General features: G+C 39.9%; 4 protein-coding genes across 5 annotated transcripts in view; 1 reads left to right on the top strand and 3 right to left on the bottom strand.

Moving 5' to 3' along the window:
- The first annotated feature begins 626 nt into the window (after positions 1-626).
- Positions 627-2038, top strand: LOC105044636 (uncharacterized). The gene is given in 3 exon segments (XM_010922602.4): positions 627-988; positions 991-1110; positions 1112-2038. Coding segments are annotated over 3 exon segments (1074 nt in total). The 5' UTR covers positions 627-754; the 3' UTR covers positions 1832-2038.
- Positions 2039-3623: 1585 nt separating this feature from the next.
- LOC105044637 (small ribosomal subunit protein eS26y) lies at positions 3624-9530 on the bottom strand. The gene is made up of 5 exons (XM_010922603.4): positions 9383-9530; positions 9204-9296; positions 8804-8888; positions 8582-8712; positions 3624-4015 (listed from the first exon to the last, which is right to left on the bottom strand). Exons 1-5 carry the CDS (start codon positions 9497-9499, stop codon positions 3950-3952), a joined length of 492 nt encoding a protein of 163 aa, XP_010920905.2. The 5' UTR covers positions 9500-9530; the 3' UTR covers positions 3624-3949.
- Positions 9531-10990: 1460 nt separating this feature from the next.
- LOC105044638 (cell number regulator 8) lies at positions 10991-12571 on the bottom strand. The gene is made up of 3 exons (XM_010922604.3): positions 12243-12571; positions 11750-11952; positions 10991-11406 (listed from the first exon to the last, which is right to left on the bottom strand). Exons 1-3 carry the CDS (start codon positions 12478-12480, stop codon positions 11167-11169), a joined length of 681 nt encoding a protein of 226 aa, XP_010920906.1. The 5' UTR covers positions 12481-12571; the 3' UTR covers positions 10991-11166.
- Positions 12572-17007: 4436 nt separating this feature from the next.
- Positions 17008-17844, bottom strand: part of LOC105044639 (E3 SUMO-protein ligase SIZ1) — a 30984-nt gene continuing 30147 nt past the window's right edge. For both annotated transcript variants that reach the window (XM_073257239.1, XM_073257238.1), the window contains one exon: positions 17008-17728. In XM_073257239.1, the coding sequence (XP_073113340.1) occupies positions 17583-17728 (146 nt within the window). In that variant the 3' untranslated portion in view covers positions 17008-17582. The remainder of the gene's footprint in view (positions 17729-17844) is intronic.

Genomic DNA, 17844 nt, shown 5'->3' with positions numbered 1-17844 from the left:
GGGTTTATTTGAAGGGTTGGATTGAAAATCATATGGGATGTATCGGGTTGGATCAATACAACCAACAAAATCATAAAATTTCAGACTTAGTTAGATCAATATTCATAAATATCCATGAATAATTTTGGAGTGGGCCAAAAAAAGATGTCTTTTTTTTTTTTTCCTCATAAAATTTGGCCGGATTCATTTAAAAATATTTTAGATATTTATATAGATCCAGCATCACTTTACAGGTTGTATTGTTCTGATCTATGAATTATGTGGAAATTTAGGGCTAATTATCCGATATAGTTAAAACAAAAGAAAACAAGGAACAATCCGAAGGGGTCTTGTCACAAAGTAAAAAAAAAAAAAAAAATTCGAAAGGGGCAGATGTCATTCACCATTCCCATCGCAAGCCAGAGAGCAAACAGCTGTTAAATTAATACGTAAAAGTCGAAAGAAGGATTAAAAACTAGTAAACGTGAATACTAATAGGTGGAATAGAATACCTCGCCAGCTGATGCACCCGCTCGTGCAGCCCCCACTACATGGAAGACAATAAATTAGTAAACTCCTGCCCTTTATTACTTTTTTTTTTTTTTAAAGGAGAAATAAAAGAGGAAACAAGAAACGCCACCTACATCTTATCTTTCTTTCCGTGACTATATGTGCAGTTGAGCAAAGCCAGAGAGAGGGAGGAAGCACACGCGACCACCATTCATGTACTCCCTTCCCCTATCCAACCTGTGATTCGAAACACCGGAACGAAGCCATGATAAAGTCGGCGGCGACGGCCGCGGCGCCGGGGGCGGTGGGGAAGGGGATGATGGTGGGAACGAGCCCTGGGCGGTCGGAGAAGCTGCCAGCGCCGGGGTTGGCGAGGCTGCTGGGGGGCGCGGGGAAGAGCAGGGGGCGGGGAGGGGCGGCACGGTCGAGCCCGATGTTCGTGACGCGGAGCCGGAGCGTGGGGCGGCTGGCGGAGGGGGATGCCCGGGCCGGGGCGGGGGAGGAGGGGAGCCGTCGTCGCCCAAGGTCACGTGCATCGGCCAGGTCCGGATCAGGAATAAGAACAAGAAGAACAGGGACACGACGACGACGTTGAAGTCCAAGGAGAGGCGCCCGACGGGCGACGGCGGTGGAGCGTTGCCGATGCCTCCAGAGGCCGCTGCTTTGCGGCATGTTCGCTGGCTGGAGAAAGGACTCAGGCAGGCGGCCGTGGCGGTGGTTGTGGTGGCGGCAGTGGGAGTTTAGCCTCCGATCTGGAAAAACCGGGAGGTACCAGCAGAGAAGATCAATCGAAAAGGATGCAGATCTCATGAAGCCACCGATAGAAATGGTGGGAGGAGGAGGAGTTTTTGAATCGGATCGAGAAGAATATAGGAACGATGACGACGATGAGGAGAAATTGGAGAACGAGGAGGAGGAGGATGAGACTAGGGTTTTCGTTTCGTCGGCGACGATGACGCCGCCGAAGAACGCGCTGCTGCTGATGAGATGCCGATCGGCTCCGCACAACCGGGCGCCGTCCCTGGCCGCCAACCGGTTCCCGGTCTCTGTCTCTCCGCTTCCGCCATCGGAATCGAAGTCTTCTCCGGCAGAGAAGAAGATGGAAGTGGGAGATGATGAGGAGGAGAAGGAGGGGAGGAACTCGAGCAATGGGAGCTCGAGAGATGGAGGGGAGGAGGGAGAGGAAGGATCGCGGCCCCTGGTCCTGACGCGGTGCAAGTCGGAGCCGGCGAGGAGGGCCGTGGTCCCGGAAGCGTCTTACTGTTTTTGGGCCAACAACGGCAACGGCAGGTCGTCCCTCGTACACGAGGAGCGGCCCCCACCACCACCACTCCACCGCTGAAGCTGATCCAAAAATCCAAATATTTCTACTGGTTTCCAATTAAATTTTTGCTGTAAGCGTCGTCTTTTGTTTGTTTAGCGAGTGGTAATTGATGTACAAAGTTAATGTCTGGGAGATTAGTAACGAACTACTTCGAGTGCCCTTTCTACCCTAATCTATCTATTTTCTCTCTCTCAGGAAACGGGATAATTTAATGTTTTTCCTCGAGATCTATTATTTTTGTGGGAATCCGAGAATGGAGAGAATCTCCACTCACATCACTTTCTGCAAGGGAAATGGAAGAGACAATCATATATCTACGTGGAGAAGAAGCTATCCGTGTCCGTACGCCTCAAAAGGAGTAAACTAACGTCATCAGACCTAAGTCTTCGGGGATTTTAGATTTGTTTATGGTGACTAACTGGTTTGACACTGCCGCTATTTACTCCGCTTGCGATAAGATTATAGATCTCGCTCTCCGGCCGGGTGGGTGGTGGTGGTGGGGGATGAAGGGCCGCAGGCGAGTCCCCACCTCTTTGGTACCTCGAGGTTGAGCACTGGGAGTGGATACTGCACATATCGTCACTGTTTTGCCTGGCCATAGGCCTGGCCCAAGTGTTTTGATTTGTTATTTAATTTAGAACTCAATAATGGCGAGCAGGGGCATAGCCTTTACCGGTTTACCTACTGTATACCGCATAGCCAATGAAATACTGAGCTTTACATGACCAACCTTAGGTGACCGTGCTTACACTGGCTATTTCCATACCTACTGGACTGGTCCTGACTAAATAGGTCGATCCATTAAATAAATAGCTTTTTTTGAAAAAATACAATTCTTCTTTCACCATTCCACAAGGTTGTGTGCTATATCAAGCAACAACGATCCGTCACATCGCTGCAGGACGAGCCAAACCATTGAATCAACCACACCTTGGCGTGTTGGATGATTCATAGCAGTCATGTTTCAAATCAAGGAAAAAAATTAGGTCTCGCCCACAAAGCGACAATGGATTTTTTTTTTCCTGATTTAACATATTAAGTGGTTCATGGTTTTTTCTCGGTCTTCGGAACTACCTGGCAGTATCCAGGGGTCGTAGCACTGGATAACGCACAAGCACTTATGAATCTATATCCTCACTTAGGCAATTACTTACGTATAACCACCTTTCGAGAGGACAATCATACCGTATGACCGTGTCACAAGTTTTTCAGATACATTTTCCAAGAAAAAAATATTTTATATCTTTCCTTTCACTGAGTTTAACCGTTGGAGGGCTAATCAATCCTTTCGGACAGTAATATGAGACAAATAAATTGTATGTCTAATTTGCCAAACCAAGAATAACGGCTAATCACACCTCGGGCTACAGCTGCGGCATGACAGTGACCAGCCTCCCAACCATTTACCAGTAAAGAAAACCAACGACCTTCCCCATTATCTTTCATCATTAGTTTATCGTGAGGTTGTTATATCAGCAAGCCATTGAATAATTTGTCTTTGAACCTTCGACCGTACATGTGAATCTCAAATGGTCACCATTCAGGCGACTAGTAATCGACACAACGTTCACATCCTGAGTTGTCACCCTCTAATGGGCCGCCGTGAAACTTGTTGGTGATCCGTCGATATTCCAAACACTGCTTGTGTCAGAAACCTCTAAGCAAGGTACAAGCTTAATGAAATTAAGAAAAAATTGACCCGACTGTCGAAGCAAGTTGCTCGATCAACCCACACGAAAAGTAACAGAGAATAAACGAGGGACACTGGCTGACCTGTAATTCTTAAGGAGCTACCAGCAAAATGATCAAATAAACAAATTACACAACCTTCACTTTTCATTTGAGATTTGTATTCCAGTAATAACACTGCTTTGAGCATTATCATATGAGTGCCAAATTTCTGATAAAATAACTCACCAAACAAACATGCATGGAAGCATAAAAGCAAAAACCACAGAAAATGGTTCGAAAACTCTTCATAGTAGTCCACAGGGGTCTCCAAAACTTAAACAAATCTAGAAATGGTAAACAGTACTCGACCTGCCTAACTGGTCGTTTATAGTCGGGATAATATTCAATGCTTAACATCCCAATCAAAAAACCATACTCTTTTCAGCTCAAACGGCTAATAAGCCTTCAAGGACGACCGGGATTTCCAGCTCCAACCGGGCGAGGTCCTTGGCCAGGCCTTGCCATGTCATCCTATACAAAATGCAGGACAGAAGGCAGTTAATAATTCATTACTGTATCATAACAGGAGGCTGCAAATGTCATGCTGTTTCATGATTTGACCAGGTATGCACAATAATATAACATTTAAGATACAAGGACTAGCATCTGGTAATGTCGGTCAACTTTTATAATAATGTGTGATCACCAAGCATTTACAAACATATCAATCCTGGGGCCTATTCCATAGTCGTTGCACGTGGCCAGACAGGCGTAACTATTCATACTCCAAGGGAAAATCGTTGTGGTATGATGCTTGCAACTCTTAATTTTTTAATTAAATAAATTTAGGATTCAGATCGCAGCTAATTGGTTATTGCCCAAATCTTGATCCATAGACAATTCATAGCAACCCAACTATGGCTCACTAAACCAAATGCTCCTGTCTGAAAAAAGCACCATATTTAAACCTAACAAAAACATAACCATCACAACCGAAAAAAATAAAAACAAATTCAAAACTACCTTTTTCCTTGACCATCTTCTCTAAAAGCTCTTCAACGACACCAAATGTTTAGTTGAATGAAAACGACCAAAACAAGCATAACCAAGAAATAAACACAGGCAAGAAACAGTGACTATATAATAGTTACCTAGACAGTCTTTTGACTGAGCAGCTAAGGGTGCTCTCTGGTCGGGTCGCACCCAGGTTGTTCCATACCTGGCTTTTTGGAGTAGGTAGGGTTCATGTTCGGGTAACAAGAATATTATAAAATCCATCACATCCTTAGTCGGGTACAGGTATGTTAAGTCTTGGTTCCAATTAGATACCAAAATTTATATCTTGAATAAATAATCAAGCTAAAAGAATTCATACTTTGAGAATTTTATCAATGAAACATCCAACTACATACTCCAAAAGATAAATCATGACCAAGTAATTGATAAATTTAACCATATAAACATGATTGACAAAAAAATACACTTAATTTAAAGATAAGCACAAACAACCAAACATGTCCTAACATGTTGTTAATTTTGTTCTTATCATTCCAGAAATATGATTTTTGTATGGACTAATGAGCACAATAAGTTACAATTTTTTGTTGTTCTAAGATCTAGATCAGATGGTTCTATTCTCTGATCAGAAGAAAAGCCAGACAAAGTCTTCTACTTATTAAAAAAAAAAAAAAAGGTTGCTTTATCTTGAATAATTGCATTACTCTTGCTCAAGTAATAAGGTACAAAATACATGTTAAAAAGCAGTCAATGATATTTCCTTGCAAAGCTATAGCTGTCGGTGAATGTTCGTAAGCTGTGTCCCTTTAATGAAGGAAAGAATCTGATGAAGCCAAAAATTTAGAAAGATGGGGGGAAAAAAAAAGCTGCATTTTTCTCGTCTCTATCATTTTTGAAAAGTTGGAAGTGTTTTGTTTTCTCCGTGCGCTACATCAATGGTTCACTACCTTACAAGTCAAAGTAGTGAAAAAAATAAATGGGAAAAAAAAGTTATCAAGATGTCATGGCCTCCATCATATCCTCCCGAATTTCAGCTTTTGTGAAACCCACATTATCCCTAATTTTAAGTAATGCACTGTATTAATTTTTCTGTGGCATCATTATGTGCACGTGGGTGTCTTCCTGGTGCTGCTGTCATCAAAGCAGCTGCTTATGGTAATATTGATGAAGTTGATGATAATGCTAGGATGAAACTAACAGCGATCTATGGCAAGAGATGCTTCAAATCCAAGCAGTCCTAATCTCAAAAGAAAGGAGTTTCTGTTTTGGTCAGAGGAAGAAACCTATTGGCCTTCATTTCAACCTTTTAGATCATATGGGACACTACCCAACACACTGCGCAAAAATGGCTCAATTTGTGCACATCTGCAAACTAAAATTTCACCCTCAGCTAATCAAGTATAAATTATGATCCCTCTTTGCAAATCCCCTGCACATATCATAACACAAGGGACAAATGGTCAAACACTATTTCTTTTGTTTGCGAATGGGGAGAAGTGCCCTAATTGTGTTTGATTCAAGGTTTCATATCCCAGCGGGACAGGGGCGTCCCGACTATCCTGTCCCATTTCTGTGAGAAAACAGGATCAGGACGGGCTCAGGATTCGAAACCCATTCATGCAAGAAGAGAAGAAGAAAGAGGAAGAAAGAAAGAAAAGGAAAAAAATGAAAGGAAAAAAGAAGAAAAATGAAAAAAAGAAAAGAAGGGAGATGAAAAAGAAAGAAAAAAGAACTGAAAAAAAAAAGAAAAGTAGAGAAAAAAAGGAAGAAAGGAAAGAAGAAAGAAAAAAAGATGGAGGATATCTATCAGGATGCATGATCGAAACGATTGTCGGATGGGATACCAAGACGACCAATTCTATGGAGAAACCGGGATACCTTTGTCCTAAAGGATTTAAAACTTTAGTTTGATCAATGTGGAAAAAATTAGAAGGGTAGACAGGACACTCAGAGGACTATAGACCGTGTTGCCTAAATAAGGTGCCCTCTCCCAACCAAAACAAACTTCAGCTTTGTCATGATGACCAAAAAGTAGGAACGTGTGGCTCGGCCATCATATTCCATAAATGGCTCATGGAAAAGTTAACGTTCCTGGACATCCACAGCTTACCCACTCAGCAAGATGGTTGTACGGGTTTGAAAGGCCAAGATGTTCCTTAATAAACAAATCTATAAATCTGAGGAACTAGAAAGCAGGCAAGTACTTATAGAACTTAAAGTGGCATAAGTTGGACTCCGCATGGTCATTAGAACTACTGAGGAACTAGAAATTAAGATACATAGGATACCAGATTCCTGCTTTCATCCATGGATGACGATGCATTTTCTAAGGTTTCTATTGGTAATTATAACACCAAAAGAAATTTGCAGAGATCCAAATGATTAGCCATGGATCACAAATGACCATCCGAGTTAATCTCTCAGATGGCTGTTAACACATCAACATTGGCAAGTATCCACGAGGACCAATCCAGGCCAACACAGATCCATTTGATTTTTCCACCCTAGCACATGAAAACATAGTCCCATGTCATGTCATCTCATGACCTGCACAACACAATAACCTTTGATCATTTCCAGCTCTTCACCTAAACTAATGGCCACTATTCCCACAAACATCAACAACCTTGTGCACTCAATCAACAATCATCCTTATAGAATGAATTTGTTGCTAATATGTTCTTAGCCAAGCCCAGAAATAATGGCAATAAATGGAATAACAATAACCCACCAGGCCACCACCTTGTTCTATTAAATGATAAAAAATGCAGGTTGCCCACTTAGTTAGCAAGACTGCACAAGCAAGTATAGATAATCACTCAGATTGAGCACTCACCTTCATGACAAATTCAAGAGGGACCATCTCCTGCTCTGCACAGTATTGACTCTAAACCACCAAACAACAACCATCTTCCCAAAATATCCAATATCTCACTCAATCCAACCAACCCTCCCCCCACCCATAAGGTGGAACTCAGTCAAAGATATTGATAGCATCAATATTTGATCATTTGTTCAGTTTTGATGGTTAAAAGTCAGAATTCCCTTTGGGATGCAGCTAGGAAAGATTAAACCTCAAAAGGTTGGACAAGCTGGAGCAAGGGTAAAAGGTTAACTTTAAAGAAGGTTTTGGGACTATATTAAATCAACAATCTAAATTAAAAAACATAGTAATTTCACTCCCTAAGCGCAACCCATTTTCTCAATTGTCAGCTTCTAAAAGGCAACAACATGACCATATGCACTATCATTAGATAGAAATTTTGCAATATTACCAAAACCATGGCCAAGAAAAGCAAGAAGTTGTCAGATGGAAAAATTGTTGTGTTTACATCAACGTACCACATGGTGGCAACAACTTTCTGATCATATCATAATGTAAGTGGAACAAGAGTTATCAGTGAATGCAACCGTGAAAAAATGGTTCAAGGACCAAAATCAATGAATTCATTGATCTAGAATGACAAGGACAATGTTCACAATTTTTCCAATGGATGACATATAAAAGAATATGGCTAAAACATGTGTACCACTGCCTTAGCTTAATGTGCTTACTTACCATCTCCTAAAAAAGTGTTTCCTCCTTTTCAAAGTTCCACTACTTCTAGGTTCAGCTTTTAAGACAACCATGCAAATTTGTAGTAACTTTAGATCCTCGAAGTTAACTGTGACTAATAATACAGAATAGACATATTGATAGCATTCCATGCAACAAGCAATACATGTAGATAGAATTTTATAAAACTCTTTCATGACAACTCCTTAAAAGGTGGAAGAAGGGGAGGGCAAGGGAGTAAAACTGACAAATGGCTTTGATTTCCTCTTTAATAGAAAAAAAAAACAATAAATAATGTATATAAGCTAACTTCCAATTGATCCCACTAACTAATAAAATTTGATGGAACTAAAAATTGCCATCATGTACAATTTATCTCATGATCAGAAATAAAAACAACGGACAAAAGGCCCTAATGACAAGAAATATCAAATAAAGCATTAAATATAAGAATCAAGAAGCCTGGAAGAGCCTGTACACCAAGAAGCTAAGAAATAAAGTTATTAAATTCTTGAGAAGAATACCCGGCGTCTGAAACGCTGTGGTGGCTCACGGTTCCTCCTGGCCTCGCGAGACCTGACCCTGACCACATGCGAGTGAATCGCACAGGAGACGCAGTATTGCATCTTCGCATACAGCTTCGGGAGAGTGTACCCTAGAGGATTCAATAATTAATACTTGGGTCAAAGAAAAAATAATAACAATAACGAGCTCATCTAAGAAAGAACGAATAAGATCAAACCTACCATCATAGACACAAGCCTCCTGGACATCCCTCACAGCAGCCTGCTCAACAATGTTCCTGACAAGGAACCTCTTGATAGCCTTGTCCTTGTTTGGCACAAATCAAGGAAACCAAACATTTTTAAAGTTAATTCCAGTTATTCTCTAACTATAATCCTGGAACAAATCTAAAGCATTGAAGCTCAAAATTGGCAAGAAAGTCCAAAAGAAATAAACCAAGGGTTGTACTATCGAATCAGCAGGATGACAGGAACCAGATCTTAAAAAGACGAGGATCCGGCGTTTATATTAATTCGACGAGTAAAATTCTCCGTGAACAAGGAATATTGACAGAAACTAAGGGATTCAGCAAGACACTCTCGATCGAAGAATCAAAATAGAGGAGAGATCAAATCGCAGTACCTTGGGGCAGCACTTGCCGCAGTTGGAGCAGCGGATGAAGTTGACGTGGCCGCGGCCGTGCTTGTTGCGGCCGCCATTCCTGCGCTTGAAAGTCTGCGGAGAAAATCCAGGCGGATTAGATCTCAAGGGAAGAAAGAAAGCTGCAAAGAAGGCCGACGGCTAGGGTTTCGATCTCTCACCATCGCCGCCCGATTCCTCGCGACCTTCGCGCTACCTTTTTCGTAATCTAGGGTTTCCGGAGACAATGGCGCGGTGCGACCATTATATACAGGCAGACGACGGGGGTTCATATACATCTCGGCCGTCCATCTCTAATCCACCGATCTGATATGATAAAATCTAATCTAATCTAACCGTTCCAGTTGAATGCGGGTTGGATTAATTTGTTCATCTATCCCTCCTTAAGCTATGCTGGCATTTGATGCCCAAATGGGATCATCAAGATGATCTTAGATCACCACGATCTTAATCTATATTTAATAATTAGCAAAATGATTTAAGATTACCATATTTGGTATGCTATCTTCTAATAATCAAAGATATCGAGATATCTATCAGTAATTTATTTGATATTTTATGAAAATTCAAAATTACTGATCATATAATATTAAAAGTATCCTAATTGATTCCACAGCATGCCTCTAATCTTCTCTTCCATTATGGGTTGATTGATGATAAGATTACCCCATCACCTTTAGAAACTAATGTCGGATTGACTCTATTTGAAAGTGCATTCCTTCGTGACACCACTCTCTATCACCAGCTTATTGAGAGTTTAGTTTACCTTAAAGTCATTTCTTTAGACATTATCCATACAATTCATATTCTTAGTCAGTTAATAGTTGCTCCTTGGTTTATGCACTATGCTACTATTCTTTAGATACTTCGTTGCGGAAAAGAACTCTAGTTCATAGCCTTCATTTTTCTATTTGGTCCTCTTTATATTTGCATGCCTTTCTCTGTTGCTGATTGGGATGGAAATCTACTGACTTATGCTCTACCACTAGCTATTACTTCTTAGGAGACTCTCTTATTTCTTGACATAGCAAGAAGCAAATTGTGGTAGCCTACTCCAGTACTGAAGCAAAGTATCATGCATTAGCTAATACTATCGCTAAGCTTTTTTTGCTTTGTTGGCTTCTTGAGACATAGGAGTTTTATATTCAAATGTTATTTTCTCACATTATGACAATAACATTCAATTGCTCTAATAATATTTTTCATAAGCACACTAAACACATTGGAACAACTGTCACTTTATTTGTCAACATATTCGAGATGAGATTATACAATTACAGTTTATATATTTTATCTATTGATCAACTTGCTGATATCTTTACCAAATCTCATTCTACTAGTAGATTTCTTGATTTGGTATCCAAGCTCAAGTTAGTTTTTACACTACTACCTTAAATTTGAGGGGGGGATGCTAAGAATATTCTCAAATATCTCATAATTTAGAATATTCTCTCATGTATTCTTCATTTCTTCATATATTCTTTGTGAATATTCTAGAATATCTCATGATTCCAAAATATTCTCCAATATATTTCTCATGTATTCTCTATATATTCTCTGTATCTTCTATCAAATTTTCCATATATATTTGACTTTGTAGTCTATAAATATCCCATATATTGTATACTTTACTTTGAAGCAATACAACAGAGTTGTTCTTTCTCCAATTCAATTTATTGCTTCATAATATAGAAAATATGCTGCAATAGTTGCTAATGTTGCTACATACGTAATGATTCAGACAATAGCAACCCAACACCCATACGACATTACATAACAAGCACCTCACTAGTAGCTCTACAACCCTCAGTCTGAGCTGACACCATGACTCACAACACACTACAGAATTTAAAGTACCAAGCAACCTAGTTTAGAAAGCCTGCAACTCTGTTCATCGACCAAACTTCATGCGATACCCAGCAGCTGAAATGATATGAGAGCTTCTTTAGGCACCACGACCCATGGTCTGAGCCCTGGGAGGCATCATAACCCAGATAGCTTTCCCAATGAATCCAGGGTGAGGCAGCCTGCGGCGCAGCTCTCGACCTTCCTGGCAGAGGGAGCACGGGTGGCAGAAGTAATGTGTCAAGGAATCGCAGGCTGTCTCTATCTGCTCCAGAGCCTCTTCATCTTCTAAGACACGAAGGCAGCACCCACATGTTCTGGCCATCGACTCAAAGCTACCCTGTTTTCACGACAAAAAAAGAGAAGCCGGTTAGATGACTTCAACCTTTCACCATCAAAAAGTTAAAAAAGACTCCGAAGCCAAATACCACGGCATTGCATCTGATAACTAAATGTGAATAATGTAATCTCTAGTCGACATTTGTGTTGCAAATATTTCAACTATAATCTCATAGGTGTAACAATTTGTCTGAGGACATGTACGAATTAATAGTCCAACAAACATGTCAGCATCAACAAATCTATGAATACAAACATAAAGACATGATTATGTCGGAAGATGATGATGAAGTGCAGCCCATAATGCAATGGAGTATATATTGTTTCAAATGTGGAACACTTACTTCAAGATTGAACTTGCGACGAACGGCTGTACGGCTATGATGAGAGAACCATGGGGCCAGGTAGTTCCAGCCAAAAAGAGAATTCCCGAGCATAAAGAGAGTAGTGTAAGGGAAGCAGCTATTCTCAAACCACTGACGACCAGATCCAAGCCGTTCCACATTGCTTCCATAAAGCACACACGGAGCAATGCTTCCAACAAGACCTGAACATTGCCATAGCAGTCGGTTCAAGATAGAGAGAAAATAACAGCAGATATAGAACCGGTTCTTTGAAGCTTTCTTATAACAATACATCTTGGACAAAGAAAAAATAAAAATAATCGGGGATCACGAGATTCCGCTTCAAAAATTTCTTCTTTTCTTTTATACCATCTATAAATCATCTATAAACCAGTTAGAAAACCCTAGATCTGCGCGATCTAAAACGAAAATAAGAAACCGTCGGCGAGAACGTAGAAGGGGAAGGGGAGTGGGAGAAGACGAGGTAACGCACAAACTTCCAAATCGCTGCTCCAGAACTCATCGTTGCGGCCGAGGCAGTAGAAAAGGCCGGAGCTCCACTGGTTGCGCGCCACCGGCTCGCGGACGACGCTCCGGCGCCCAATGGGGGGCTCAATCTCCGCCCACCGTGCTGGCCTCTTGACGGTGGCCGGCGAGGAACTGTCTCCGGCATTGGGAGCGGCGTCGGGGCGGGGCTGGAGGAGGGGATTGGCTTCCTCTTGGTTCGCCATGGATGGGAGTCGAAGTGAGAGGGGCGGGGATCCCAGTCGCGATGGCGGGGGGTTTTAAAAGGGAAGGGTGTCGGAAAGGCCAAAGCGCGGAGAGCTGGAAAGCTCGTGACGTGGCTTGGAATGGGACTCCGAACAAACTTTGGTAAGCGGTGGGCGCGTGCGCGTACAGAAACCTTTATGCGGGGAATCCGATCCGACGTCCACGTAAGGCTGGGGCAACCGACGCCAACACTCAAAACCGGTTAGATGCAGCCTGCGTCGCACCACTGTTTCGTGCTACCATTTTTGTTCACTACACTTCGCACTTGTTTTGAGGTGGCAAGGACTCGGTAGGTGACATGTTACATTGCATTAGATCTTGCATTGTCTCCATTTTATGGTTCAACAAGAGAAGTCCATGCTTCTAATTAAAGCTGTCTATATATTATACAGTACCTGCAATTAAGCAAGTCTAGAGTTATCTATGTAACTATATATTATACAGTACCTGCAATTAAGCAAGTCTAGAGATTATCTATGTAACTATGCACGTTATGATACCATGTGAGGCTCATTAATCACAATCATCGATACACGAAGGATTAGGATTTGGAAGGTCGGTTCCTTGTGGTTCGACTCTAAATTGGATAGAACTCTAGGTGTAGATTATAAATTTATCTTTTTTTAAAAAAAAGTTTGCGTAAAGATGCAGCAATGGTCATTGTTGATATACGATGAGTTGGCACCAATTTAGTGATGCAGATGTCGTGTTTATAAACGAAGGGTCGGTGGTGAGCTTCTAGAAAAGTCGGTAGAACGTCGTTTTTCAATTGACGTTACAAAAGAAGAATGGAGGAGTAGAAAAAAAGATCATGGTATTTCTTTGAGAAAAATATTTAAAGCTGTTGTTGTTTATGTAATGTTACAAAAAAAAAAACAAAGAGCAAGACATAGAGAATAAATTTAAATAGTCGATAGTACTTATAGAAAGTCGGTGTTTATGATCATGATTTTCATGAATTAATATATCATGAAAAGCCATAAATACCTCAGCAAGATTTTTTACTTAATATCTTGAGAAGAGCTTTTAGTTTGTTGAATCAAAATTGTAATCTACAATGATAGTAACATATTTTTACTATCCTATTTGGCATATAAGATATTAGATTTTATAATTCAACTCGTACCCACAAGTTTTATTATTTTATATTTTCTTAAACTGCCAATAGTGTGTAGTCATGCAACTAAATTGTTCATGAGTAGCATGCACTTAGCTTGCTCAATTAATAAGTTTATCCAAAACTAGATTTGATTCCTTCAAGATCATCTTGGTCAAGCTTAAAAGATAAATAATATAATATAGAGATAATTATAATTTCTCCATATGAGATTAGGTCTAATTTTACTAAAACTCTTGTGATTTAAAAAATAGCATTTAACTCACTTGTGGTCAAATTTGTCGACACAATCTTGCTCTATTATCCATCTGTATAGTAAAATAGATTCAAAAATTTTTCATCATGATTTGAATGCTCTGCTCTTTTCCAAATCTCTCGATGGGTCATCAACTTCTCCAAATTGAGCTTTTTTCTATCGAATTGAAAGCATATTGTCATTATCTTCCTCAAGCAACAGCGATATTGGACAGATTTGAAATTATTATGGAAAACAATCTATGGTTAAAACATCATGAATGGCGAAAAATTTGAAAGAAGATCCATAAATGTTCCAAATATGGTGTAAGCTCCTCCAATTCTTTCTTTTGTTGATTCCATACTGTAATGAGTAGATGAGAGAGCTAATATGCTTTTGGCTTCGAAGTTTTTCTAGGGCTCTACTACGAAGGAAGAAGAATAAGATGACCCCTTCTTCTATTTATTCTTCTTCCCATTTATCTTTTTTTTTTTTATTTTACAAGTATATGTGATTTTGTGTGAGTTGTGGTGGTGTAGTTGGTTCATTGAGGTTTTGAGAACTTAATCTTGGTAGAATCGTGATATTTTGTAGAGTTGGGGATTTTTGATGGAAAGATCTTTCTTTGGCTATAAAATTTTCATTTATGAGGCTCTGTTCTCGTGATAACAATGTAGGGCTATCTGGTGGGGATCACTTACGGATGGCATTTTCGATGAAGCATGGTAGAGGGAAATGGGGGGTCAATGTATAATTTTTTTTATTTTAAACTATATAGGGAGAGTTCAAAACCACAACAGCATCTTCTCATTTGCCTTCATGTCATTGCTATGGACGGTCGTCCTGTCTCCACCATGCTCACTATGGTCAAGGCATTAGCACCTTATGATAGAAATCTATAAGAAGAATGGAGGGCATGTCCTCTCGTCGTACAGTAGACGCAACAAAAAATAATGAAAAGAAGAAGGGGATCCGACCTAAGTTGGAGAGAAAAACTATCGATATATGGCGTTACTAATATTTGACATTTGGCAGCCATTTTCTTCTATTTTCTCTTTCTCCTATGCAACAGGACCTGAAAAAAAAATCTTTGAACCCATTTTATCATGCGGGTGGGTAACGGAGCAGAACTGTATTTGACGGATATGACCGCAAGTGGGTTAACTGCTACTTTTCAAACCACATGGGTTTAGTGAAATCGGATCTAATCTCAGATAAAAAATTATAATTATCCCATAATATAATAATACAACATCATATATTTTCTTATTTTTCATAGATTATCAGGCAAAAATATATTTTTACTCACAACTATAAAGTACTAATGTAATTCACATATAAAAGAATATATTTTGACTATAACATCATTATGTATAACGTGGATTTGGGAGTTGTGGCGCCAACCCCAGAGTTTGACTTTCCTCAAATTTCTTCATGCATCCTGAGTTTTTAATGGCGGCTGTCTCTATTTTTCTGTCTCAACAATGACTTCACATCTCTCTTTTCCTCTGCTTTTTGCCCCACTTTTTGTGTACTTGCTTTCTTTGGACACTCTAATCGAGCATGGGACTTCCACAGATCATGTGCAAGGCTCAGCCAGCTCAAGTATAATGAGTTGGTAGGGGAACAAGGTGGCACCAAAGAACTCTCCTGCTATGCACCGAAAAAATGAACTCTCCAGCCATGTGATGTGACGCAATTCGGTGTAAGAATTAGGTTGGTCAACAGGCCGGATGGTTTTATCCTAGAATAAGCTTAGTTAAAGCTAACCCTAGCTTCCTTGAGCTTGGTTTTATCCTACATTCCATCTCGGTCCATGATAAACCAACAGATCATTTTGGCACAAGATTGCTAATGAAGTGCCCGAACGTCATTTGCTTAAGAAACAAATGGCATTTCAGTTGCTGAGTACTCCTTCGGTAAACTACAAATTTGGCATTTTTCTTATTTTTTTTCCTGAATTTTAATTCACTCATTGGATGCTGGTATATATTTGTTTTGTTGAATGTGGTAACGCCCTCTAGGTTGCGCTAGATCGGGCATATAAAAATCCTACCATACTCCTCTTCCTTTTTTTTTTTTCGTTTGTTTGTTTTCTTTTTTATTTTTTGAGTTTTAAAAAATCTTACCATACTTTTGAGAGGAAACAGACGTTGCCGGACGGTCTTATCTCTATGTTTGTTTTCACAAATGGGTTGATGCATCCACTCTCGTATGACAAAACTCTCCAATGTGAAGACACGAAACAAGACTAAAAATGATGTCATTTTATGCCCCTTCAAAAAAAAAAAAAAAAAAATCTGCTGCTAACTAGTTTTTTGCGGGAAAAAAAATACGGGATACCTCATTCTTTTGTGAATAAGTTGTTCTTATGCTTCCGTCTACTAATCGTATAGCTGTTTCCGATAAATTATACTTAATGAAAATTTAAGATGAATGAAGGACAACATGAGATAGTCGAAAGCAAACATGTATGTGCTCCACCGATCCCACAATTAACCGGACCCATGCACACAAGGAACAGATCCTGGTGATTTCATTGATCAAGAGGGAATTCATAGAGAATGATCATTAACATCTTCTATAGTTCCATAAGGAGCATATGAAGCACACCACTAATAAACTCAAAATATAGAAGAAAGCTTACTGTTAATTTAGACACGTAATTTTGAATTTGAGCCTCGTAAATAAACACTTGGAGTTGATATTGGTCTCCGCGGTCGTGCGCCTCCAACCAGGTAAGCTATCTCAGAACCAAGGCACGAAACTCCAGGGCTGCCCAGTGCAAAATCGACCTTGTCCAGATCTATTCCAACATCCAGATAGCTTTGCCTGACAAACAGATAAAATTCTATAATCATGGAGCAAAAACACTTCAGTAATTAGATACGATTGCCAACGTTGACACACATAAAGAGGGGTTGAGTCTAGCATAGGTGACAAAGAACTGCCTGCCATCGGCTAAAGGCATGTAATTCATGATGAAAAAAAAAAAAATTGAAAATCAAGAAAGATGTGAAAACTTGCATTGCTCATTCAAAAACCAGAGAGCATACAAATGTGTCAGCAATAAAATGTTCCATTATAGCAAAAAAAAAAAAAAAAACTGGAGCAATTCAATCAACATTTTGCATATGAAAAACCACCAATCATGGTAGGCACGTATCTAATTTAAAATATTTGAACTTTTGCAGCATTTTTCTCCAATTGTCACCAAAATTCAAGAAGCACATGAATTTACACAAATTGAACCCAGATACAATTATGATACACAAGCCCTCCCAGCAATTTGGCTTACACCTTGGGAAGGCCTCTATTTCTCATCTCCTGTCACTGTACTGTACGACTTGCTGTAAATGCATTCAGCCTGCAATTCAAATTAAAAAAAAATTCTTCTGGAGCTGACCAATATGTTGGAATTAGAGGATCTGTCTGCACAAAACACTGAAAACATGCAAAAAACTATCACGGATTCAAGCCTTTTATCAGGCATGCAATTTGGATATGCTTGACGCACTCTTGAACACCTAAATATGCCACTTGCAGTGGTGATCAGTTGCCATGATTCTTCTTCCTCTCAGCAAGATAGGATTGTCTGGACTTTTCTCTAATAAAATAAATGATCACCAAAAGCATAGCAAGCAGCATGCAGAGGTGGGAAGCGACCTCTTAGTGCAGATAGAAAGTATCATCCCGTTAGTTCCCAATGACTAATCAGAATCAATATTTATTGACAGACACAGATGAGGCGCAACAGACCGTGGTTGCCGGGGATGTGAGAATAAATTATCAGACCTTTGGGTATTTGAATTTGCTTTGTTGGGTCTGTCATCATTCATGCTCAAAAGCAATGAAGCTGCATCCACAAGTTAAGCATAAACGAATATTGAGAAGCATCACAAAAGCACAAGATTAGTAAAACCAACCATGAACAAGTTTTTTTCAGTCAAAACTCATTGAAGCCATAAGCAA

The sequence above is a fragment of the Elaeis guineensis genome, chromosome 5 (genome assembly GCF_000442705.2).
Source record: "Elaeis guineensis isolate ETL-2024a chromosome 5, EG11, whole genome shotgun sequence".
NCBI classification, from domain to species: domain Eukaryota; kingdom Viridiplantae; phylum Streptophyta; class Magnoliopsida; order Arecales; family Arecaceae; genus Elaeis; species Elaeis guineensis.
This window is presented reverse-complemented; position numbering and strand designations above follow the sequence as displayed.